Source organism: Trichosurus vulpecula, chromosome 2, assembly GCF_011100635.1.
Source record: "Trichosurus vulpecula isolate mTriVul1 chromosome 2, mTriVul1.pri, whole genome shotgun sequence".
NCBI lineage: Eukaryota > Metazoa > Chordata > Mammalia > Diprotodontia > Phalangeridae > Trichosurus > Trichosurus vulpecula.
This window is the reverse complement of record NC_050574.1, coordinates 408,139,371-408,165,918: the sequence shown is the minus strand read 5'-3', so window position 1 is coordinate 408,165,918 and position 26,548 is coordinate 408,139,371. Positions and strand designations below refer to the sequence as shown.

Sequence of the window (26,548 nt, the reverse complement as noted above, 5' to 3'; positions counted from 1 at the left end):
GAATAGGAAGCGAGTGTTCCGTCACTTTATATGTACCGAGCACATTCGGTTTCTAAAGACTAGGTCAGGCTGGAACACAGATGATTCAGACTACAAAGAGAATTTGGGGACATAGAGACTAAGAATCCATAACACAGCCTTAAAAGTAAGTCAGTAACCTTAAGATTCTTTACATCCTCCTCCTTCATTCTTCACCACATATGACACATTAGCTTCAGGAGCTTATTCAGTGACAAGCTGACAGTCAGGAGATTTTCTAGTTCACTTAGACTCTTCTTACACTCAGTAATCAGGGACAGCTGGGTGAAGGTTGTTACAGAACGAGGAGGGAAAAAATACTCTCTAATGGTTCCTTAGAACATTACAAACTGGGAGTATGTTTTAAACTTGACACTTCTTCAAGTTAGTGTGTGCAAAATTCTGAGAGAGTGCTGGCTCTCAGAATAGAGTGCCATTTTTAAAGGCCTATATCTTTCATTTTCTTTTGAAAACTCCTACTCATTTATTGAAATATGGTTCAATTCTTCCATTTTTATGTCAATTGGAAGATCAATATAAGGATCTGTCAAAATACTTCAGGCATCTTTACTGGGAAAGGGCAATGCCAATTATGCTTAGCTTTATGTATGCAGAATTTATATACAACATTACACTGTAGAATATAGAAATATTAATTGAGAATTATTCAGTAACATTAAAGATTTTTATTTTCTTCTAAGAATTACGAACTGTTTAAAATGAAAAGGTAGAGAGGCTAACTACACTATGTAGTATTTATTTGAGCAATATAGGCTCAATTAAGTAATAAAAAGTTTCAACATTTAATCACTGACCTGGTCATACATGGGCTCAATTTCCTTTATTTCACTACATTCTTTTGTTCTTTAGCAATCAGGGATTTTAAATGCTTAAGTATATTATTTGCTAGAAAGGAAATAAATGCCCAGTCATTTAGTGGACTTTTACTGACATTTTCAACACATATCATTTGTTTGAAGTATTCAGTTTTGCTTATGTTTAGAAAACAATTTTATTTTTAGTTCTTTCTTTTCACAGAAGAAATGTTTATGGACTACCAAGACATTTATGTGACTTATTTTCTTTTATCTAGTGAAATAATTTACATTCTTTTAAATAAATCACATTCTTTTAAAATAAAAAAGTTGTGTATGAATATGCTTCATAATTATTAGTGGACTTTGATGAATGAAAGCTCTATTTCCAGCAGTGGCTAGGGGAGGAGGCAGTGAGAATAAGAGTGATATTCGAGGCTCAAACTATGTGTCAGTCAATTAACAATATGTACTTAGCATCACCTTGGTGAAAAGAACTCATCATATAAGAGGGTATTTGTGTATAAGGGTGAGTGACTGAGCGAGTGTGTGTGTGTGTGTGTGTGTGTATGCCAGCTCTTTAGAAAGCTGCCCTGCTTCTAAGAACCTTTTTTTAGCCAAGACTTGTTTTGAAAAACTTTGTCCTATACCCTATGAACATAATCCAAGATGGCAGCCTAGTGTTTCAGAAATGATACATTTCTCCAATTTTAGAAAGAGAATAGGGCACAAAATCAGGGCACTACATCATTACAATTCATCCACAGTACACACACACACACACACACACACACACACACACATACTCTCGATAGATGATAGATAGATAGATAGATAGATAGATGGATATATTTTATTTTTTTAAACATAGGTAGAAAGGAGCCTCATATGAAAGAAGTCCCCAAAATGGTGTGAAGGCACATAAGATATAATATGGTTGATAAGATATAATGTTGACTAAAACTTAAGTGTCACTTTGAAGTGATTATGTCATTGACTAACATCAATGGTGAATTTCAAATGGCCCAATTTCAATCATCACCAAATATTATTAAACAGTTAAACAGCTATAACCATTTGGAGAAGCAACTATGACAAACCCTAAAAATGCAAATTATACTATGACACAATCTGCTCTGTTTACATGATTTTTAACGGACAGTGAGCATATTGTGAAAGACAGCATTTTCTTTTTCCATTGAGGAAACAAAGTATCTACATATGTCACTTCACTTGTACTTTGAGAGCTAGCCCCAACTGATTCTTTGTATCTCTCCATATGGACAAGCATAGTTCCTTTGCTTCTATAATTGTAATAGGTCACATTTCCACAGAATTTTATAGAGTTTACAGAGCAGTTTTCTTAATATAAGCCTGTGAAGTAGGTAGTGAAATTAGTATTCCCATTTTACCAATGAAGAAATTGAGGAAGGCAGTTTAAATTACTTCCTCAAGGTCACACAACTAGTAAGTAACACAGCTGGGACTAGAACCAAATTAAACAATTCCAAGTTCATTGATTCTATTCCAAGTATTCAATAAATGTTGACCTACACAAACAAGAAAAATATCTGTGATACATTTAGCTTAGTGACCTACTAATATGGGAACTCCCTCTATCAATATTGATAAAAATGTAATCAGTAAAACAGTATAATATATAATCAGTAAAAGTATAATCCAGTAAATCAGTCCTAGGGAGTTGCCTGAGGCAGTCATGAAATAGGAGAAGGGTTGTGTCTAGTATCACACGTCTAGTATGTATCATAGGCAAGATTTGACTTACTAACTCTAAATGGAGCACCATACTGTATGCCATAATAAATATTCAGTTCAACAAATGACTGAAAAGTGAAAAGAATAAAACATCTCACTGTGCCTATTGTTTGCTAACTATAAAAAATACACTTGAGATTTTTTTTTAAGAATAAAATACTGCCATTGAAGCTCTTCTCTAATAAGGTGTTTCCATGGATATGTCAAAATTATACAATGTTCTTTGAGACACATAAAAGAGATAAGTTTATACATTGACCCTCTGAATTTTAATATTGAACTAGGCATAAAACAGGGAAGATGTATGTGTCTTCTACCATCATGGGAGATGTGTAGTAGAGATGGAAGAGGATTTGATAGATGATGAGGCCTTCCAGATGCTCTCATTAGTGTGTGGCATAATATTAACTACATCAAGAAGCAGCACATTACAGACTTTTGCATGAAATCCATAGGAAGGAATAAGGATTGAACTGTGATTTCATTAGCATAAGGAAGTCCCACATAAGAAAACTCCCTTTAATAATTCCAGGCAGCACCTCCTCTGAAACTTACAGTTTTTAATAGTTGCATACTGTGCTGAGGGATTAAATTACTTGCCCAGGTTCAGAAAACCATCATGTGACAGTGATGAAAAGTGAGTCTTCCTGGATGTGAGGCTGGCTCTATTCACAATGCCAAGGTTCCTTAGGGAAGTCACCTTAAGATACTAAAATAATAAAGCTTCAGAACTGGAAGGGAGCTTAGAGATTACCTAGTTTAAGCCTCTAATTTTACAACTGAAGAAACTGTCCTACAATTGGGCTATAATTCTGTGACTTGCCAAAAGTCATACAAGTAGCAAATGACAGAGGTTTGAACCTAGGCTTCATGATGCCAAATCCAGGCCCATATCATGTTGATAACTCCTACAGCTAAGACAAGCATGGTAGGTAGATAGGTAGATAGATAGATAGATAGATAGATAGATAGATAGATAGATAGGCAGACAGATGGACAGACAGATACAAATATAGATATCAATATAATAAATAGGACAGAACGATACTAGCTGCAGCCAATAGTCCTAAAGAAGATACCATTCTCTTTTCTTCTGAAGCTGTTAATAGGTATGACAGTTTATTCAGATGGTTCAAACTAATTCCCTTGCTTAGTCTTCACAACCCAAGAAGAGATACGATTATCTCATGGACTGAATTGGAAGCATGGAGTTACACCACCATAGTGGAAGGAACAGACAATACTTGGCATGGAGACTGTAATGAGAGATTTTATATTTGCCTTATATTATAATTATTTGTGTACTTGTATTTTCTCTCCTACTAAATCAGGGGTTCCTAACATTTTTGTGTCATGGATTCCTTAGACTATCTGTTAAACTCTATAAATTCCTTCTCAGAATGTTTATAAATTATAGAAGAAACTAATGATATTGAAGTTAAGATGTAATTTTTCCCATCCAAATTCACCAGAACCCCAGAAGTAGTATAGCCACAGACTCTGTAAGGATCCATGAACCCTGGATTAATAACTTGTGTTCTAAATAGGGATGGGCCATTATTTCATCTTTTTCTTTGCATTGTGTATTTGCATAAAGAGAATGAAAATTCCAGGAGGTAAAGAGCTGGGGAGGAAGCCAGTAGCTATCTGGACACACAGAATTTAAACAGCTAAGGAACTTTATCTCTGGCAAAATTGTTAAGGAAATTTCCCTGATTGGGAGCTAAGAACTACATGGTGGTAGGTGTTTTGTTTTTATGAATAGGGCAATAATTGGCATAGCCAGGGCAGCTGGGTGGCATTTGGAAAAGGCACGGACTTGTAGTCGGGGAGAACTGAATTCAAATTCTGCCTCTGATACTTACTAGATTATGTGAGATAGGAGAAAGGGAAAGCCCTCTTCATCTGAAATATCTGCTACTTATATAAGTGGTAAATAAAAGGAAGGAGAACCCAGGACTCTAAACTGATTTTTAGTCTGGCCAACTATATTATCAAAGAAGCTGCTTCTTTTGAAAGGAAGAGAGCCAGATGAGATCTCTTTGAAGCAATGTGCAATAGCCCTTATGAGTCTTGTTACCTGGGTGACTCCAAGTGTGTCTGTTTGTGACTTGCTGCATGTACGTGCATGCCTTTCTTCTTGCAATGAGCACTATGGTTCCCAGGGAAATCTTAAATATTATGCTATACTATAAGCTGCATGAGAGTTTAGGCATGGAATATTGACTGGAAAGCAAATGGATAATGCTGGTGTTGGTAGCATCAAAGTAGCAACAGCCATGTCCTTGATGGCACTGAGTCCTTTTCCACTGTTTTGTATGTGTTAGTGTCAGAGACTATGGAAATCTGGCAGTCAGAAGTCACAGGATCCTTACACCTTATAAATATGATGAATAATATTTACCCAAGCTAAAATGCTTATTATCTCCTCAGTATATTTCTGACTTTACACTCATTAAAGTAAATTCCAAAATGTCTCACACATTTCTGTAGGACCATCAAAAATAGCAAATGCAAATGTACAGAGACATAATTTAATTAAAGGACACTGGTCTTTTAGTTTCCTTCCAGTGTCTAATTTGATGGACTTGTGTATACCTTACCCAAGATGATTCAGTTGTGATTTTTAGAATTTCTTAAAGAGACCAGGTAAACTGGAGGAAAAGTGTATTAAGGTGACTTGAAGAGATGGTTACGGAAAGACTATACAGTCAGTCCTCAAGTGAACAGACTGGTTTATTTAAACAGAAAATCCTGAGATTGCAGATTAGAAGCAACCCAACTGAACTCTCTCAACATCCCCCTCCAAACAACTTTAAAATGACATCTCAAATCATATTTTGGAGTGGCAAAACCAACAAAAGATCAGGTTAAGATTTTTTCCTAGACTAAGAAAATTTGGGAGACTGGCATGAGAGGGTTGACACCAGGGCAAAAGCCTTTCTGGAGCCCACAAAGGTGGCGGCAGCAGCAGCAGCAATAGCCAAAGCAGCAGCAGCAATTCAGGAGTTCTCAGCTCAGACATGGCAAGGATGTCAGACGACTGGTCTTTGTTGGCACTGGGTACAGCTGGCTGATTCGCATCTCTATGGCCTATATACAATTCCGGGTCACAGTTCCAGGGCCAAAAGGAACACTCAGGGGTTGGCTGCAAGGGGGCAGGGTCCCTAGTCACAATTCCAAGGCAAAGAGAATGCTACTACTTATGGCTTCAGGGGATAAAAATAAAGTTTGGAATATGATATTCTGGAAGGTAAAAGAGCTAGGATTACAACCAAGAACAAACTACCCAGCAAAACTAAATAAAATCCTTCAGGGGAAAAAATGGATATTTAATGAAATAGAGCAAAGCTTTCAAGCATTCCTGATGAAAAGACCAGAACGGAATAAAAAATCTCAAATTTAAACACTAGACTCAAGAGAAGCATAAAAAGATAAACAAGAAAGAGTAATCATAAGGTTCTCAATAAAGCTAAACTGTTTACATTCCTATATGGGAAGGTGATACATGTAACTCTTAAGAACATTATCATTACTAGGGCAATTAAAAGGAGTTTACATAGACAGAGGACATGGATATGAATTGACTATATTAAAATTATCTCAAAAAATGAAGGGATAAGAAAAAGAGATGTACTGGGAGAAGAGGGAAAGGAGAGACAGAACGGAAAAAATTTCCTCACCCCAAAGAGACAGGCAAGAAAGAGCTTTAACAATGGAAAGGGAAATGAAGGGGATGGCAGGCAATGCTTGAACCTCATTCTCATTGAAACTGGATCAAACAGTGAAGTGTGTGTGTGTGTGTGTGTGTGTGTGTGTGTGTGTGTGTGTGTGTACACACACACATATATATGCATACATGTATGTGTATTTATGTATATGTATACATATATTTACAGACTCAGTTGGGTATAGAAATGTAACTTATTCAAATAGGGAAACAGGAGGAGAAGGGGGGATAACAGAAAAGGGGAGCATGATAAAAGAGAGGATATACCAAGGAAGGAAGTGGTGGGAAGCAAAACAGACTTTTGAAGAGGTATAGGATAAAAAGAAAGAGAGAAGAAAATGAGATGGAGGAAAATACAGTTAGTAATCACTGTGAATGTGAATGGGATGAGCTCACACATAAAACAAAAGCAGATAGTAGAATTGATTAGAAACCAAAATCTAACAATATGTTTGTTGTTTATAAGAGGCTCACTTGAAATAGAAACACACAGACATAGTTAAAATAAAGGGCAGGAGCAGAATCTAATATGCTTTAGGTGAACTAAAAAAAGCAGGGGTAGCAATCATGATCTCAGAAAAAGCAAAAGCAAAAATAGACCTAATTAAAAGGCATAATCAGAGAAACTATATTTTGTTAAACGGTACCATAGACAACGAAATAATATAAAAAATGTTTACAGCAAATTTCTCTGATAAAGGCCTCTTTCTCAAATATATATTACGTATAAAACTGAGTCAAATTTACAAAAATAAGAATTATTCTTCAATTGATAAATGGTCAAAGGATAAAAAACAATTTTCAGAAAAAGAAATCACTATCTATATGAAAAAAAATTTCATTAAATCCTATAGATTAGAGAAAGGCAAATTAAAACAACTCCAAGGTACTGCCTCACACCTGGTTGTTGACCTTCATTCTTGAAGAGGACTAAAATCACATCACCAAGTTAGAATCAAGTTACAGTGTCTGACTATGGCTGATTAGATCAATATGAGCTGAAAATGCTCTACCACAGGTAGGGCACGAATAGTCCACGTGAACATTTGGGGTGAATTCTCTAAATCTGCACATCTCACGTTTCTTTTGAGGTACTGCAATTCTGCTTTGCTCACAGGGCACAGCACCCTCTTTGACAAATGCTGGAGGAGATGGGAAAATAAATACACTAATGAATTGTTGGTGGAGTAGTGTACTGGTCCAACCACTGTGGAGAACAGTTTGGAACTAGGTCCAAAGAGCTATAAAAATGTGTATACCCTTTGACCTAGCAATACTACTACATCTGTATCCTAATGAGATAAAAGGAAAAGGACCTATACATTTAAAGATATTTATTGCAACTCTTTTGTGGAGACAAAGAATTGGAAATCAAGGGAATGCTCATCAATTGGGTAATGCGTGAACAAGTTGTAGCATATGGCTGTGATGGAGGAGTATTATGGTGTTGTGGGAAATGATTGGGGGGTGTGGTTTCAGAAAAATATGCGAGACCTGTATGAACTGATGCAAAGTGAAGTGAGAAGAACCGGAAGATTATTGTACACAGTAACCACAATGTTGTAATGATGCTCAACTGTGAAAGACTTGGCTACTCTGATCGATATAATGATCAAAGACAATTCCAAAGGACTCATGATGAAAAAATGCTATATTCCTCCAGAAAGAGAAGTGGTGAACTATGAGTGCAAATTGAAGCAATATTTTCTCACTTTATTTTTCATGCTTTTAAAAAAATATGGTGAAAATGGAAATGTTTTTCATGATTTCACATGTATAATTGATATCATTGCTTGCCTTCTCAGTGGGTGTGGGTGTGAGTTGGAGGGAGAGAGAATTTAGAACTCAAAATTTACAAAGGAAAGAATGTTTAAAATAAATAATTTTTTTTTCAAAAATGTTTTTTAAATAAACAGGAAATTCTGTGAGATTAGTCTGTTTTCTTGAAAGGAGAGGCAGGGTCTTTGTTCTTTGCCATATTTAAGTTCTAATTTTTAAAAAATCCATCTTTCTACCCAGGAAAGTGTTCCTCTTACACTTTGTAGGAGTCAACCCACTCTCAACTCCTTACAAATCTAATAATGTCTTGCAAATTAGGGCCACTCATGATTTTATTTTCCCCTCCTTCCATCCACTCTATAAGCTTCTGGCCTAGGATAATGAGTTCTGAATTTTATATTCAATCTTGTTAGTGTGGTTATCAACAGTGACAACAGTCAAAGAGGCCTACAAATGATAAACCACAGGGTGCTATTCCCTTCCAAGCCTCTCCATTTTCAAACTGCAACATCCAAAATATAGCAAATTCTAGGAGGTTGTCTTTGCCAAAAATATGTTTTGGAGAGACTAACAGTCTAAGAAAACATTTTTGGAGCAGCATCATAAATACAGAGATAAGTGGTCACAGATAACTTAATAGGCTATGTATATTGGAACACATTTTGTCCATGTCTACTATAGGTTTATTTTAAGTTTGCTTCATTTCCATTTTCATAATGGAGCTACAAATCCACGTTAAAAAGTATGTTGAGTCATAGGTTCATAGCCTTAGAGGATGTATATCACTTAAGAGATTACCTTCTCCAGGCCCCAAATTTGGTAGACTAGGTACCTGAAACCCAAAGTGACTTCCCCAAGGTCATACAAGGCAGTAAGTAGAAATTATTTTAATGTTCATTTTGGTTTATAGTGAGGCTGTAACATATCCAAGAATTCCCCTTTCTGAGTTTCCAAGACTTGATTTTTCCTTCTCACTCATTATTTGCTTTGGAGATTATTAACTGTAATCAATACAAAGTATAGACATGTTTGGAGTGCATAGAAGAATATAGAACATGGAAAAGGAATGTCTGGCTAAAGTCCTAGTTTTGCTACTTACTAGCTGTGTCAACTAGGCCAGTTAGGTGGCACAGTGGATAGAGTACTCACCTTCCTGAGTTCAAATCTGGCCTCAGACACTAACTAGCTTTGACCCTGGGCAAGTTAATTAACCCCATTTGCCTCGGTTCCCCATCTGTAAAATGAGCTGGAAAAGGAAATGGTAAACCACTTCAGTATCTTTGACAAAAAACAAAGAGACAAACAAACCCTCAAAATGGAATCACAAAGAGTCGGACACAGATGAGACCACCGAACAACAGCTGTGGCAACTATCTTCTCTGGGACTCAGTTCCCTCATTAGCAAAATGGAAATAAAAATACCTAATATTACATATCTTTCAGTGTTGGGAAGATAACATGAAAAAGGATGTCAAATTCCTTTGCAAACTCTTAACTACTATGCAAATACACTATTATCAGATCAATAAAATCAATTCAATTAACAAACAATAAGTGCCAACTCCACATAAGGCACTTGTACTAGGTACTGAAGACACAAAGACAAGTACCTAGCATGGTACCCATGGAACAACCAGATAGTGAGCAATTGGTGATGTGGGATTGGAGTTCAGGAAACTCACAGTATAGACTAAAGGGCTCATTATATAGACATGGGAGTAATCTGTAGAGAGATGATTACTGAATGTAGTCAATCTAATGAGATTGACTACACCAAGAGATGGAGTACAGGGAAAGAAGAAAGCTCAGGGCAGAACGTAATGGATTATAATGCAGTAAAAGAGACTAAATGAAGAGTTAGGCAGGAGAACCAAAAACAGAAATGTCACACAAGTGAAGGAAGGAGAGATTATCTAGGAGAAAGGAAAAGCTGCTGAGAGGTCAAACAGAATGAGGACTGACTGAGAAGATGCCATCAGTTGCCAATTAAGCTTATGCCATAAGATGTTTTCTGGTGAGAGGTCTTGAAGGAGGGCTACAGAATACAAATTCAAATCATTTCAAAATTTTAGCCTTTGTTTTAATTCTCAGATTTTGAATTTCCTTGGTAATGTTAGATTGGTGATCATACCAAGATATGTTTTTTTTCAAGGACTGCTTTGGATGATATGTTTCCGGGTGGGGAAACATATATAAAGTGCTTTTCACAAAGGAAGGGCTCAATAAATATCTTCGCATCAAACAAATTAAAGCATAACAAAGATTTTGTAATCCACTTAGCAGCATTTACAGTCACATTTCTAATATCTAACTATTTAGGTAGTTCTTAGAGCTTTGTCATATTTTTCCATTGTTAAGCTAAAAATAAAACAATGACAGTGGAATTAAAATTACTGGGCACAGACTAATAATTTTGAAATTCTTGAGCTAATGAAATGCCAAAGAAAAGTGTTTATTATGCCTGCATACTGAGACAATTTATGAAAGGTACTGCATTAAGAATCAGAATAGACTTGATTCCAGTTCAGTCTACAAAGAACACAGGTATGACAATTAACTCCTTTGTTACTGTTCTTCATTTAAAATGATGCTGCCACATTATGATGCTAACTGAAGGCAAGCCATAGCTGTAGTCATACATGGGCTACTCTTGTACCCTATTACCTTTTATTTTCATTAGCCAGGGGGTTGAGTCTGATGAGATGAGAGGCAGAGGTAAGAAACCTCTTCTACATGGTAAACTCTCGGGCTAACTTCATTACCAAGGTCCACGTTGCTGTAAGTAGATTTGGAATATTGGGAAACAGAGGGTAACAAAATGAGTCCAGTTGGTGAGGTTATCCAAAGTAAGGTGCCCTAGAAATGGCCAATAGTTAAAGAAACCTGCCTGTGCCACCTGCCAGATGGTGAATTTCTTCTCAAGGAAGGGTTTTCTAATCAAAATGCCAGGCTTTAAAATATTAATGTAAGCTTAATATCTTACGTGCTATGGAAACTGGATTGGTTATAAATATATTTTAAAAACCTGTAGATATTTTGAGCATCTGCACATTAATTGATTTCTTTTAGATTACTTATCTGCATAACATCTGCCATCATTAAAGAAAAGGTACATATTATCCCCAGAGGTAGGGCAGAAATAAAAATAAAATCTATGAGAAATCACTTAGTCTCTGGGCCTCACTTTCCTTGTCTGTAAAATGAGGAGGGTGGATTCTCTTCAAACCCAGGTCTTCCAACTAAGTCCACTATAGCAGCATGATGCTCCCAGCATCATGTTTAATAAACGAACGAATGAATGAAACCTATGAGAAAGCCCACAGACCAGGAACTTAGAAAATACATTTAGCAACTTGGACAAATATGGTATGGATAAGGAAAAAAAATGTTAAGGAAAATTATAATAATTATGCTCATCATAGGAACTCTTTTCCTTAACTTAGGGGAAGGGTGGGGAGGAGAAGCCCACAAGGAACCCCTTCAAGCTTCGTTAGTATTCAACAAACAGGGAGGATAAGTGAGATTGGCAGTTGAGAAAGGTGAGGTGAGAAAGGGCTACATATGAGTATGTTTCCCATGCACCTTCTCTATTCACATATGCTGTCATGGCAATGAATGAAAGATTTCTTTTACTCAGTGTCCTATTTCCTGGGCAACAGTAACCTCATGGTGCAAAGACCTTATTGAAGCAATTTTCTGTGGATGCTTCCTAATTTTCTTCTATCTTCTTACATGAAAACTTACATGAAAATTTCAAATAATATTTTTTTCTTTTGCAACTACCCAGAACACTCATAATCTCTAGTCTGCATTTTAGCACTTCATAGAATCTTTATATCAGAAAGGATCTCAAAGGGCATCTAGTTCAATATATAACTGAAATAAGATCCCTTTTACTACAACCACCACCACCACCACCACCACCACCACCACCACCAATAACTGACATTGATATAACACTTTTAACCATGCAAAATATATACACACACATACATACATATGTATATATTATCTTACTGGCAACTCACAATAGTCTTACAAGATAGGTACTAGAGAAATTATTTCCATTTCACAGATGAATAATGAGATTAGAAATGCTAAATAGTTTGGACATGGTCATACAGCTTGTATCAGGGGAAGAATGTGTATCCTGATCTTCCTGACTCTTTAGTCCAGCATTCTTTCTACAAACCCCCAAAGTAATCTCATAGCCTTTGCTTGAAGATCTTTAGTGACAGAGAACCCACTACTATTGGAGGCCACCCACGATATTTTTGTACGACTCTAATTGTTACAAAGTCTTTTCCTATTACCCAAAATCTGCTTCTCTGAAACTTCCACCCATTGCTCCTAATTTGGCCCTTTAGGAGCAAGAAGAATAGTTCTCATCCCTCTTTCTCACGATAACTTTTCAGATACTTGAAAATAGCTATCAGATCTTCTCTGAGTTTTTTCCTCTCCAGACCAAACACCCCTAATTCCTTCAATCAATTCTTATATGGGATGACATAGTAGCCCTTCCTTCATCTCAATCTGATAGCCCACTTTTAGGAAAGAAGGAAGGAAGGAAGGAAGGAGGAAGGGAACCTAGATAATGGTATGAAAATTGCATGAGAAGATACACAGATTAGTGAGACATCATTATTAGAATAGAATGATTGGGGATCTTGTGCCCCAGAGTGGGAAATATAGAGAGCACAAATAACATCAAAAAGGAATGTTTCCTTACTTGCCAGCTCAAACTTCTTGGTGGGAATGAGTATAGTACTTTATCTTGGTACTGCTTTTTCCTCACTCAACTGGCCCAAGGTGAGTATCTCACCTCAACTCCCACTGCTGCCAATGGCTCAGGTGCAGAAATGTCTAGTTATGGCTGTAATTAATATGTGCGTGTGCATACTTATTGTTAAGGAGGTCCTGAATTTGTCTTGATTTGTCATATCTTGCAGATACATTGGACCCAGAATTGGTAGGAAGCCATGAACATGTCAAGGACAAAGCCTGCCCTGAACCGACACAATGTGTTATTTGCACCTCTAAGCTGGATGCCTTGTGTGTCCTTGGGAGTCAAGACAGGTGCCAGTCAGTCTGCACCTGACTGAGAAACTGCTTGTGCATCTGGGACCCTTGTAGATAAGCAGACCATCCTATCTTCATGGTCTAGAAGTTCTCAAGGGAAAAGAAAGCTGCTTTTGCCATCACCTTTCTCCTCCCCTTCAGGAGGGGATCAGTCCTTTTCCTCTCCCCTATGACTTCTTCTTTTCCCTGTAACTTAAATACCCAAGGCTTTCCCTGAACTGCTGAACTCCTTTGCCTGTATAGGAGTTCCACATGCATATTCATTTCTTTTGCAATGAATCCAGTTGTACCACATGTCTCACGAACGTGTGATTTTTTTTTGGTTAACAATACATATATATGCATATGAATATTTACTATTGGAGACAAAAGAAATCAACCCCTGATCATCGCACTGTTAAATCTCTTGTCCCTTCTATATTTTCCTTTCAGATTTTGTTATATTCTTTTCTATGTAGGTTCTTTTTAGATGATTAAGTTAAAAAGTTCTTCCCTTTACTGATTCCTTACTGATTCTACAATGTAAAATTAAAAGTGTGTCACAAAAATTGTGTGTGTGTGTGTGTGTGTGTGTGTGTGTATGTGTGTGTATGAAACCATTTACGAAATTCCTACTACGTGCCAGGCACTATTGAGCACTTTATAAATATTATTCCACTCCCAACAATCCCGCGAGGTAGGTACCATTATTATCCACATTTTACAGGTAAGGAAACTGAGGAAGACAGAGGTTAAGGGTTTGCCCAAGGTCATACAGCTAGTAAGTATCTGAGGCTAGATTTGAACTTAGGTCTTCCTAAGTCCAGATCCAGACCTCTAACCACTGTATTACCTAGTTACTTCTCATATTATTAAAATATAATATGCTCTATAATATTAGGTTGAATTTCAGTGACATAAAACATCATAAAAAGATAAATATCTAATACTATTTTAGAATTTCAATGGGTCTTAGAGTTTAGATATCATACTTCCCCTCCAGATTTTACAAATTAGGAAACTGATGCCAAGGGTGATTGAGTGACTTTCCCAAGGTTAGACCACTAATTATTTTGAAAGTGGGAGTGATAACCCAATTTCCCTGACTCCTGACCCAGTATCTTTTCTGTAAATTGATTTGAAAATTTGAAAGGTGACAGGATGTTAAAGATAGGGAAGTGACTGAGAAAATAAACAGAGCTTGAAAATAGATTTTTGTGAGGCACTTTTGACTTTAGATAGTAGAATCAATAAGGAACCAGTAAAAGGAAGAACTTTTTATTTGAGTCATCTGGGAAGAACCTTCACTAAAGAGAAAATAACAAAATCTGAAAGGAGAAGATAGAAGGGACAAGAGATTTAACAGTGCAGTGATCAGAGGTTGATTTCTTCTGTCTCCAATAGTAAATTGCAACTGGAACCATATATCAGAAAACAGAGGAAAAAGTAAAAGTAATTTGGACTCTGTTCAGAAAAGCAGGTGAATGGATGAAGCATTTCAAAGAAGAAACCTTATTTATATGTCTCAGCAAATGTTCCTCTGTCAAGGTGGTTGGGAAGTCCTGATAAAAATGTTTATTTGCAAAAAGATATAAAGATCACATTGCGGTGAAAATTTTTCAAATGGAACTATACATAATTACTTGTGAAAATGGATCTTTATAGGTATAACAAGCAGAAGTTAGGCATTGGGAAGAAAACAGTTTACTGCACAAAGCTCTACTGCATGCCAAAATGGAAATATTACTAGTGGAAAACATTGTACTGTTGCTATGGCATCATTTAAAATTAAACATTCTACCAGTACATTAATGTAACTACACCAACACAAATAGGAGCAGGAAAGTGTAGCCCAGTGATAAAACCACAGTTATTGCAGTCACTTTGAAATCTGAAATAAAGATGATATGAAGGGGCAAAATGTCACATAGAATGTGATTGTAGGGAGAGTCTAATAGTGCTGCAGCATCTGCTCTATGAAATAATTAGAATAGCTAGGATGACGCTTGTTGGATGGGACAGAAATCACCAGGCTTTTGTTTTGGGTTTTTTTAGGGGAGACACAGAAATCCACTACCTCAAAGAGACTATTTTATATTCCCTTTGTCATGGAGAAGTCTTGGGAGAGGTGAAGTGTGTGCAGGTATGAGGATGAGCTCTGACATTCTGTACTGAGGTTTTTAAGAAAAGTTGGAAAAGGTGTTGGAGGTGGGAGCGGCTGCTAGTTTTTGAGCAGACACTGGAACTTAGATAATCAATAACAGGACTGCTCCTGCCCAAAGCTACTAGGAGAGTAGCATGAGACCAAGATGAAAATTAGGATGAGGTTCAGTCATTGCTGAACTTTCCATTCAAGAGAACTGATACTGGACTGTGATTTTCCCCCACTCCTCCTTCCCCTACTCTCCCTGCCTGGGGAAATGCATGGTAAATACAAATCTTACCTGTTATTTAAAGTTTATTTCCAGTTCTGTTCAATTAAAATTGAAGGTTGAAGGTCAACCACAGCAATTTCTGATTTTTGTTTCATTAGTGGAGAAAGGATTACCAGAGATAGACAGTAACTGGCATGTTATAGAAAGGGATAGAATGAGATAGAGAAAATAGACTGTCAAAAGTTACTGGGATTGATCTTGATAGAGGCTCAGGAGATAAATGAAAAGGAATCATAATGATTTATATTTTATAACTTTCCAAAACAGATTAAAAGGATGAATTTGGTTTTCTCATAGACAAAGGATGAGCTCAGCAATAGTTTCTGTCTGGTGGAGGGTTGAGTGAACTGTTAGAGTGGGCCGTTTGTCCTCCCCAAGGAGCTTCCTACATTAGATAAAGCCAAGGATAAAGTGTAGAGAGAAAGTTATGTCTGATTGCAAGAGAAGGAGAGTAACCAGGGATTTCTGCATTCAAAAGGCCAGAGGGAGGATAAGAACCCTAATTCTTTCTCTCTTGCTTTAGTCCCAGTAGAATCATTTCACTTTACACAAAAATTCTTCACAGACACAGAGCTAAAGCACAAAGAAAAGAGGAAATTATAGAACGATGGGTATCTAGAACAGAACTGAGAAGTCACCTAGTCCAGCTCTTTTAATTTACAGATATAGAGGCTGAGGCTCAGAAATCTGAAGCAATATGTCCGAGTTCATAACAATAATAAGTAGCAGAACTGGGACCTGAACCCACTAAAATGATTTAACAATTCAATTAAACAGTTATTAAATGTCTACTATCTAGAATGTTCTGTGTAACAATATCTATCTGAGTTTCTAAAGCAGCAGATACTGGGAATTCAGAGCATCAGGGAGGGAGAAAAATGTTGACTAAGATTGGAAATCACCATCTGGAAGAAGGGAAAAGAATTAAAATCAGCAGTAGATTTTTTTTTAAATTAAGGAATAATAAAAAGTATAAAAAAGGAACAATGGGAAATGATAAGGCTGACAAAGAAACATAAATACAAATAATGTTGGATTATCACATTTGCTTCTCTGCAGAAAAAAAACACAAAGAAATGAAAAAGGGAAAGGTGCCTTCAGGTAAAGAGCATTAGCTGAAACTAAAATGCATAAAGACCAACTTAATCACTGAAGGAAATTCAGGAAAATTAGAAATAGAAGCAGATGTAGGTAAGTGAGAACAGACTTTGTCGTGCATTGAAATTCCAAAGAAGATAAAAAGCTTTTTGAAGTTCAAAATTCACACACTAGAGATGGAAAGAACTTTAGAGATGATCTATTCCAAGTTCCTTCCTTCCTTCTTTCCTTCCCTTTTACCTCCCCACTAACTTGTGAGTAAGGAAGGAAAACTGTTGTTAATTTGCCTCCTTTGTAAAAAGATGGAGCAAAGTATGCAAAGCTGAATTACCCCCTAGGTAGTGTAACATGACTACCTTTCTAGAAAATTAATTAAGAAATAAAAGGGTAAAAGGAGCCTCCTCCCAAGGGGTTTGCTTACCCACCAGAAAATCATTTCCTTCACTGTTGCTAATAGTGTTTGTTCCATTTAAAATTTTATCTACATTGGTAACTCAATTGGACCTGATCTTATATTATATCTCATTACATTATTTGTTTATGGGGTATGAACAAAGAATATCCTTCACAATTTACCCCTATTAAATTTCATTTTGTTAGTCCTGTCTATCAAAATATTTTCATATCCTGTTTCTGTCATCCAATGCATTAGGTATTCCCTCTATCTTTGAAGTGTCCACTTTTTGTGATATTATACATGCCTTCTATGCCTTCATCCAAATTATTATTTTTAATTGAGCTCGATCAAAGCCCAGGACATAACCTTGAGATATTAGCTATCTCCTTCGAAATAAATGCATTAGTCAACACTTTTTTTCGTACAGTGTTATTTAAATTTTATATTTATATTATAATTTAGTTATTTTCTCATCTTACTGATATCATGAGATGCTATGTCTAGATTTGTTAAAAATCTTCATATACTGTGTCTACATCATTTCCTGGTGCTATCAATTTTTAAACTTATCTATTGAAAAATATATCAAAAAAGGAAATGAGATTAATGTGGCATGTTTTGTTTTTACTGAACCAATGCTGGCTCTTAGTGACCAAGGATTTGCAAACCAAGGGCTCATAAAGTCTCAGTTTAATAACAATTTTAGAATTTTTTTCAGAGAATGGTGTTAAAAATCACTAGCTTTTAGTTTTAAGAATCTACTTTCCCTCCTTTTGGGGAATCTAAATATTTTCCCATAACCAGTTTTCTAAAATACTTCCCACGCATATGTATATTCTCAATGGAAGAGCAGATCTTCAAAGGAATTATGTGTGGTATGTTTACACATAAGAAACACATTTTCACTGACTGTTTCTAGTGATTAGAATCCTATCTCTTCTTATTCTGCCTCCTAACTGCCCTGGCTTTAAGAAATAACTAAAATGTCTACAGGAAGCCTTTCTTCATCCCCCTCAATGCAAGTGCATTGCCTCTCTTGATTCTTTCCAGTTTGTCCAATCTTACATATTGCTTGTGCATATTTGTTTGCATGTTTTCTTATCCCATTATGCTGTAATCCCCTTGACAGCAGAGACTGTCTTTCACCTTTCTCTGGATTCTCCGTGCTTGCCTAGCACATGGTGGATACTTTATTTATTTATTTTTTTGGAGGGAGGAAGGTGGGGTGATTGGGGTTAAGTGACTTGCCCAAGGTCACACAGCTAGTAAGTGTGTCAAGTGTCTGAGGCCAGATTTGAACTCAGGTCCTCCTGACTCCAGGGCTGGTGCTCTACCCACTGTGCCACCTAGCTGCCCCATGGTGGACACTTTAATAAATACTTATTGGCTGGCTAAAGTGTTTTGTGAGCCTTCAAAGCTCACACTTTGCCAATAGCACTATGCTTTTATTACTTTTGTTAATAAAGATAGCTGTGAAGTAGCTTAGTAGTCTCTTTAGTTGGACTTAAGATCTATGGAGTTTTTTGTAGCACTGTCAGTCACGCTTATTTCAGTCAAGGGCTATGAAGGTCTATTCTCTTCAGTCAAGTCGTACCATAAGTACAAAAGACTATGCTGAGATCAAGTCTGAATTTTTTTCAAATTCTTCTGTTAACTGTTTCTCTTTCTCTGAACTTCTTAGCTCTGCTTAATTCTTCCTGACTCTTCTCAGCTGAACTATAACATAATTTGTGGTCAGAAAACCATTTAAAAAGGTATCATAGCCCCTTGGCTGAGGTAATTTCCCCCAGGAATCCATTCCTTCAAATAGTAAAAGGAATGAGAGACACGATGGTAAGAAAGGGGAACCACATGACAGTAGTCCCTCTCTGATCTATGCAGAACAGCAATTCCCATGCTGGTTAAAGAACTCTAAAATTCTATGCTCTATGCAAATAGTGGCTCCTGTAATGACTATAGAATTCTGAGAGACATCATGACCTTTAAGCTTTCACTCCTCTCAGTAACCCATTACATCTTGGTCTTTCTCTTTGACCTCTCTACATAATATTTTCAGATACTGCCTGTTTCTTGAGGGTTAGTTCTACAGATGTTTAGCAACAAAATAGTTTTGCTATCCTCAGGTATGATTATTATTCTGAGTGGTTTAAAAAAAGCAACAGGGACACTAAAGAAGAGTATTTTTTATGGGCCCATGCGTTAACTGGTCTTCCGTAAAAAAAAAAAAAAAAAAAAAAGCATGTGAAAATTTGTAAGCGGAGATAGTATTCTCCTGCTTTTTGGCTTTGGATGACATAGAACCCATAAAGGATTTAACAGCAGCCCTTTCTGAGTCTCTTATAGACTCTTACTGGGAAGAACAGCCAGTGATATATTCTGATCCATCAACACTTTTTATGCTTGTCCTTTTCAAGTCAAGTCTCTCGGTAGAGTTTTTTGGTTGTTTCTGTTTCTGTTTTTAAGTTGAGCATAACCTTGTCACCTTTCTGTTCTTTGCCTCCACTGTAGGGCTTGCTTTTATAATACTGCCGTCCAAGCTACAATTACTCTATTGGGTTATATCTTTGTTTGCCATTGTAGTATGTCTTCAGAAGCATGGTGGTGAGTTACAGGGAGCTGCCTCCCTCTCCCCCCACATCCATAACTGCAGTGATAATCTAGCTTCTGTTTCACTATCACTAGTGCTTCTCTATCTGCCGCTCGGACTTCACTCTTTCTGATACTGCTTATTAATCTCCATTGTCCTCCTTCTTCTTCTCTCACCTTTGCTCTCTTATCATTTATCTTCTTTATATATTTCCATGTTCCTCTGTTTTCATTCTAAAATGATGGCCTTTTACAGACATCACTAGTCAATCAGAGAGATTCCCTTCTTCTGCACAGAGAATTTCTCAACTATGTGGCTTCTCTCTGGGCACTCGGGGGCTGCTTCCTTATTATCAAAGAGATGTGTTGCTCGTGTGGATGTTTTTGTATCTGTTTAAACCTTCTTTGTTACTTTCGAGTATAAAATATAAATGTATTCCCTAAGTTAGAAGGTTCTAGAAAGTTGGTCTCTGAAATAACCTAGGTTTTAGTATCTTCTAAGAGATGACTGATTATATATATATTGGTATCGACTAATATTACTACACAATCAAAATACTAGCACTAGTATTTGATTCTTCTTTTGCCATACTTTAGGGCAGCTTTGTAACTCTAGGGTCTCTCCATTACCATCAATCTCCTACTCCTCTAGGAGTTTCTACCATTTGAGAGAAATCCCTTGCCTCTACTCAAACAGTTTCTAAAACTTTCTGTCTTTTCTTTAAGTATTTATGATGACTAATAAAGCCGGATTGTGATATCACGCTTCATCAGTGAGTGTGATCATCTAAACACATTTCTCCAGGCTTAAAATGTCTTTGTTTCAACCTCTAAAAATTCCTTATTTACACGTCTGGATGTGGCATTGGAGTGAGATTTTAATTTATCATGTATGAAATTAGAAGCTCACGTGCTTTTCCCTTGATGACTCACTTAAAATATTTTGGAAAACAACCAATAGATGTCAGTGTGGCATAGGGGATAGAAAGCTGGCCTTAGAACCAGAGACTCCTGGGTTCAAGTAATACTTAGGAAACAAACTAGCTGTGGTCTGCTAAGGCCATGTCACCTAACTACTCAGTTTCGCAGTCAATTTCCTAAGTCTACACATGACCTAGACTAAAAGAGTTTTCCATGCTGATACACTGATGAAACCACTGGTTTAAACTCCACTCCTTCCAAGAAAATGAAAGTTTATGTCAGAGATCAGCTCCATAGTAATACTTCTCCAAAGTTGTGAAGTTCATTATAATGCCACTTATGGAATACAAGGACAATATGGCCTTCCTTTCTCTCCATTTCTGTTTCTTTCCCTTACTAAAAGCAAATTCTCTGGGGACACTAGTGATAGGTCTTTTCTTTGTTTAGTCACTTTTCCCATCAAGACACAAGAAAAAAATGCTAATCTGGTATAAGTAGTATAAGGCTACTGATTCAATTTCAGTAATCTTTGCAGTTTTACTTTGCTTAAGAACAGAATATGAGAGAGATCAGAGGAAGGTTCCCCCCTTCTCATCTCTGAATATGTTGTTGTGTCTAACCATGAGCTAGACTAATGGGGCTATTTCTTCCTTAAAAATCACCTTACATACATCTGAGTAAAACATTTTTTTTTCATAGCCAAGGACAATCGCATATATTATTAACACAGTGGTAGTACTTTTACTTATATTGTTAAAATACTAATATTTATGAGACTCAGTATATATTTCTAGATTCTTCCTATTCCCTTACTTTACCAAATTGCCAAATGTTGCCTCTACAACATCTTTTCCATATGTTTTCTTCCCTCTCCCCATGTGGACACAATTCTGATTGAAGCCCTCATCACCTCTCATACGGATTATCATGATAGTTTTCTAATTGGTCTTCTTGTTTCCAGCATCTCCCCTCCCAAATCAATTTTCCACAATTTGACAATAATAATTCTTAAAGCAAAGGAAGTTGGACAAGATGGTCTCTCTCTCTGAGATCCCTTCCAGCTCAAAATCTATGAATCTCTGATTCTATGTCACTACTCTATTCAAGAATCTTCAGTGGTTACTGACTGCATCTAGGATAAAATACAAACTCCTTAACTTGACATTAAAAATCTTCCATAATCTGTTTCTATCCTACCATTTCAGAATTTTTTAAAATGTTATTCCCTTTCACTGACTTGATATTCTAGCTGAAATAGTCTACTTGATGTTCTCTGAAGTCAGTTCTCTACTCCCCATATTTATTCTTCTATGGAGGGGATTCCCTATACTTGAAATCCACTCCCTCCTCATTCTGACCTTTTAGAAGTTTTTTCTTTCCTTTTAGCTTCAGTTCAGGTGCTACCCATTCCAGGAGGTCTTTCTTGATTCTCTTAGTAGTTAGTGTTCTTTCAATTATATTGTATTTACTTATATCTGTTTTTATGTTGTGTCCCACTCATATCTGTTTTTGTGCCGTCTCTGCCCATAGCATGTAAGATCTTTGAAGACCTTTTCACTTTTGTCTACCTAACCCTGGAATCTAATACAATGTCTTGGACGTGACAAAGTCAACCAAATCTAAGTACGCGTTGGAATTCACTAAAAATAAATACCACATATGGTTGTAGCATGTATCTCTCACTAATGGATGTTCTAAAACAAAGTTAGAAAATCAAGAATCTACTCTCTCTGTAAACACCATCACTGTCATGTGTTTTTAATAATATAGATTTGGATGACAATAAAATTTAAAATCCACAATATGCACATTAACGAACTTATATTTTCCACATTCTCCAAAGAAGAGTTCTTCCTGCTAAAACCATGTCAAACTTTCTAAAGCCTTTTCCTATTTAACTTGGGGGGTGGGGATGGTGCATGACATCAGCTCAGAGTTATATTAAAGCTACTCTACTTTCTGAGACATGTAGAGCATCACACAAATTATGGATAGGTCTTTTACACTCAAAGCCCATGATGGCAAAGTTAACTTTACATTTTGTTTTCTTTTAAAAGAGAAATGTTTAGTGGGGCTAATATTTGAACATGTAAGCCATGAACTAATAAGGACAAATGGTTGAGTCTTAGAACACTTCCAGCTTCAGGATTTTATAAGGTCTTATTCTAAAGGAAGAAACCAGTTAATCCTTTTTTCCCCATTCTCAATATCCTCAAACTAAAACAATCTTTCCTTTTTAAGATATGATGTGTAAGACTTTGGGAAAGAGTTGAGTGGTCAACACAGACTTTTTTTCTACCCCAATCTAGTCTTGCGATGACTCCACTAGATTAAAGGATATATTTTCTTTCTAGGAATATTCAAAAAATATGGAGCTGTAAATTATATGATCTAAAAGTAAAAAACAACACAAAGAACACCAAAGAACAAAACGAACAAAAAAACTCCCTTTTTAGTAAATCTGTGGAAGTTCATTACTGATTTTCAGTTTTAATTTGGAAAGTACGTAAGAGGGCTTAGTCTTTGGGTGCTCAGGACGGCCAACGGTTATTTCAATATATGACTAGGAACTATTAGAGAGGTAAACCATGTTAACAATGAGATGTCCAAAATTAGTATTTTCTGATTGTTGGCTAAAGGCAGAAGACAATAAGGAATGAATTGTGATAGAACGCTACTCACATCCCTCAAACGTCTTTGTACAGAGAGTTTGGCTTCCTAGGGCCAACTTCTTATTCAGCAATTCTCTCCTTTCTCTCAATTTTGCTTACTACCTGTCTCTTCCTATCCTTTTTACTTTTTACTTTCCTATCCTATCCTTTTACTTTTCTTCACATAATGTGTTTCTCTTCACACCCCCAATTCAATATGTTCCTACTTCATTTTCTAAGAGGGATTTTGACATTATAATAGCTAGTATTTATATAGTGTTTTATGTATGTCATCTCATTTAATCCTCACAACCGTTGTAGGTAGGTGGGCAGGTGCTATCATTACCCCCATTTTACAGATGAAGAAACTGAGGTTAAGAGAGAGGTTATAAGTGATTTGCCCAGGGTCACACTATTATAAGCGTCTGAGGCAGGATATGAACTAAAGTTTTCATGACTTCAAAGTCTAACACTATCTGGCGTTTTACCTAGCCACGTTATTTAAATGCAATGTTGCAAAGCTTAATGCATGATAAGCAACTTTTTTTATACATAGATAAGGAGCAGAAACTGTGCTTTCTGACTGCCCTATAGTCTCCCTACACAGGGAATGTTGTTACATCTGGAGAATTCCCATTTATTATACTGATGAAAGATATAAAACAGAAGTGGGACATAGTTAGAAATAGGTATTCTACAGACATAAGACTGTTTAGGCAGATTATGTATGCTCAAGTAGTCAAAAAAATAGCATTTATTAATCCCTACTGTGCTTAGGTACTAGAGCTACAAAAGGAAAAAAAAGATAGAATAATCCCTGATCTTAAAGAGTTTACATTCTGAATCTTGAAACGACATGTGTACTTAGTGAAACTGTTGGAGTTTTTAAGAGCTAATTGCAAGTAAAATGCACAGATTTAAATAGAAAATGTTAGGGTGTAAATCTGGTCTAATTATTATGGCTAGGATAAAGGTTGTTATCACCTTCCTGCCCACATATGAAGAAGGAATTAAGGGAGGAAGAAATTCTTCAAGTTAGGAGAGCTAAAGTAATTGTGTAGCAAGGCTGTATAAAAAAAAAAAAGAATTTGAAAATTCATCATGAACATGAATCACATTTCCTTGGGAAGCTGAAAGTTGCACTTGGGATGTCTTACATAAACACTATAATGCTTTAGAAGTAAGACAACAAGTCTTTGTTCCCCTTTCTTTTGGAAGTAATGTGGTGTAGTGGAAAGAACATTGTCTCCAGAGTCAAAGGACCTGACTTCAAATCCCAAACTGACTCTTACCACCCACTAGGCCTCAGTTTCTTTATCTGCAAAATGAGAGTACTGAACTAAATAGCTTCTGAGGTTTCCTCCAGACCTAAATGTATGATCAATATCTTTAAATAATATCTAAAAATAAAAGTGAGTTTTTTAGTTAAGATCTGATCAAAAACTGGGGAATGAGACCTTCTATCATTAGAAAGTGAGTAAGTTCCCAGACTCACTTAAGTTTTCTCAGTAGTTCCCAACTTATTCCATTATATTTCTCATAATGAAAATACAAATAAATGTACGGCAACATCTATGAAGTTTTGAAATTCAATTAGAATTCTTGACATAGGTCCATTTGCTCCTTTATATGGAGCTATTTTCAGAAGTGAATTGTAAATCTGGTAGAATAAAACCAAATTAGACATTCCATGAAGATTCCATTACCTAGAAAGCTCACAAATCAGGTAGCACCTAATTTGAACTTTATGAGAACATTATGCCATTTGAACTTTGTTCCAAACAAATAAACCTGGCAAATTTATTTGGGCACTGATGTTTTTTTGATGCATATTGTTATTGCACAGCATTAGACTAATGACATTCAGTAAATCGACTATTTGGACATGGATGCAATTAGAGGGAAAAAGAAGGGGGAGAAAGGTGCAGACATTCACAATTTTAGTCTTCTACTTGGCATATGACAGGCCTTAGCTGTACTTTTCTTTAAAAAAAATCCTTTCACAGTGCTATAAATTGTGTGAAATATTGGAAGTATTAAAAGGTCAGTTTACTTACTGTTTCTAGGATGCCAACGCACTGCATTTAAGTATGCATTACAGTAATGGAAGAGAAACTCATGCTCAGATTGGAGGATTTTTCCTTGAAGCAAGGGCATCAGATCACGTCCATCAATAACTCTAAATAATAAAGCAACAGAAAGTCTGTGAGAGAAAAGCCACATATGTCGAGGTGGGAGGGAGAGGGGTTGAAGAGAACTCCCAACTAAAGATTTACCTTTCATTAGTAGACGAAAGAGCTATACAACTACATGGACCTAATAAATGATGAAAGCCCCAAGACTCCAAAAATAACCATGTTGAGCTTCATATTTGGCCTTATATTATGGTTGTTTTTGTACTTGCACTATCCAGCCTACTAGATTAGGACTTTTAATCCCTTTGTGTGACATGGACCCCTTCCTATGAACCTCTTCTCAGAATATTTTTAAAAGCATAAAATAAAATACATACGGTTGCAAAGGAAATCAATTCTACTGAAATAAAGATGTAATTTTCCCCATTCAAATTCATGTGTGTCCTAAAATCTATCTATGGATCAAGAGTAGAGGTTGGAGGAAATGTGGATCCCAGGTTAAGAACTCTTGTATCACACCAACTGGTAAATAGTCAAAGGATGTGAAGATGCAATTTTCAGAAGAAGAAATCAAAGCTATCTATATTCATATGAGAAAATTCTCTAAATCACTACTGTTTATGGAAATGCAAATTAAAACACCTCTGGGGTACCACCTCACACCTATCAGATTGCCTAATATGCAGAAAAGAAAAATGACAAATGTTGGAGGGGATATGGAAAAATAGGGATACTAATTCACTGGTGGTAGAGTTGTGAACTGATCCAACCATTCTGGAAAGCAATTTGGTACTATGCCCAAAGGGCTATAAAACTGTGCATACCCTTGGATCCAGCAATACCACCACTATGTTTGTATGAAAGGATAGCAAAGAAAAAAAGAAAAGGACCTAAACCTACAAAAATATTTCTAGCACTTCTTTTTGTGATGGCAAAAAATTGGAAATTAAGGGAATGCCCATGAGTTGGGGAATGGCTAAAAAAGTTGTGGTATATGACTGTGATGAAATACAGTGCTCTGAGAAATGATGACCAAGATGCTTTCAGAATAACCTGGAAAGACTTATAGGAACTGATGCAAAGTAAAATGAGCAGAACCAGGAGAACATTGCACACAGTAACAGCAATATTGCACAATTATCACCTGTT

At 36.3% G+C, this 26,548-nt stretch overlaps 1 protein-coding gene across 3 annotated transcripts in view; it reads right to left on the bottom strand.

Moving 5' to 3' along the window:
* The window catches only part of STS (steroid sulfatase), a 203,469-nt gene that overhangs the window by 8,370 nt on the left and 168,551 nt on the right, over nucleotides 1-26,548 (bottom strand). For all 3 annotated transcript variants that reach the window (XM_036744807.1, XM_036744808.1, XM_036744806.1), the window contains exon 9: nucleotides 25,322-25,443. In XM_036744807.1, the coding sequence (XP_036600702.1) occupies nucleotides 25,322-25,443 (122 nt within the window). The remainder of the gene's footprint in view (nucleotides 1-25,321; nucleotides 25,444-26,548) is intronic.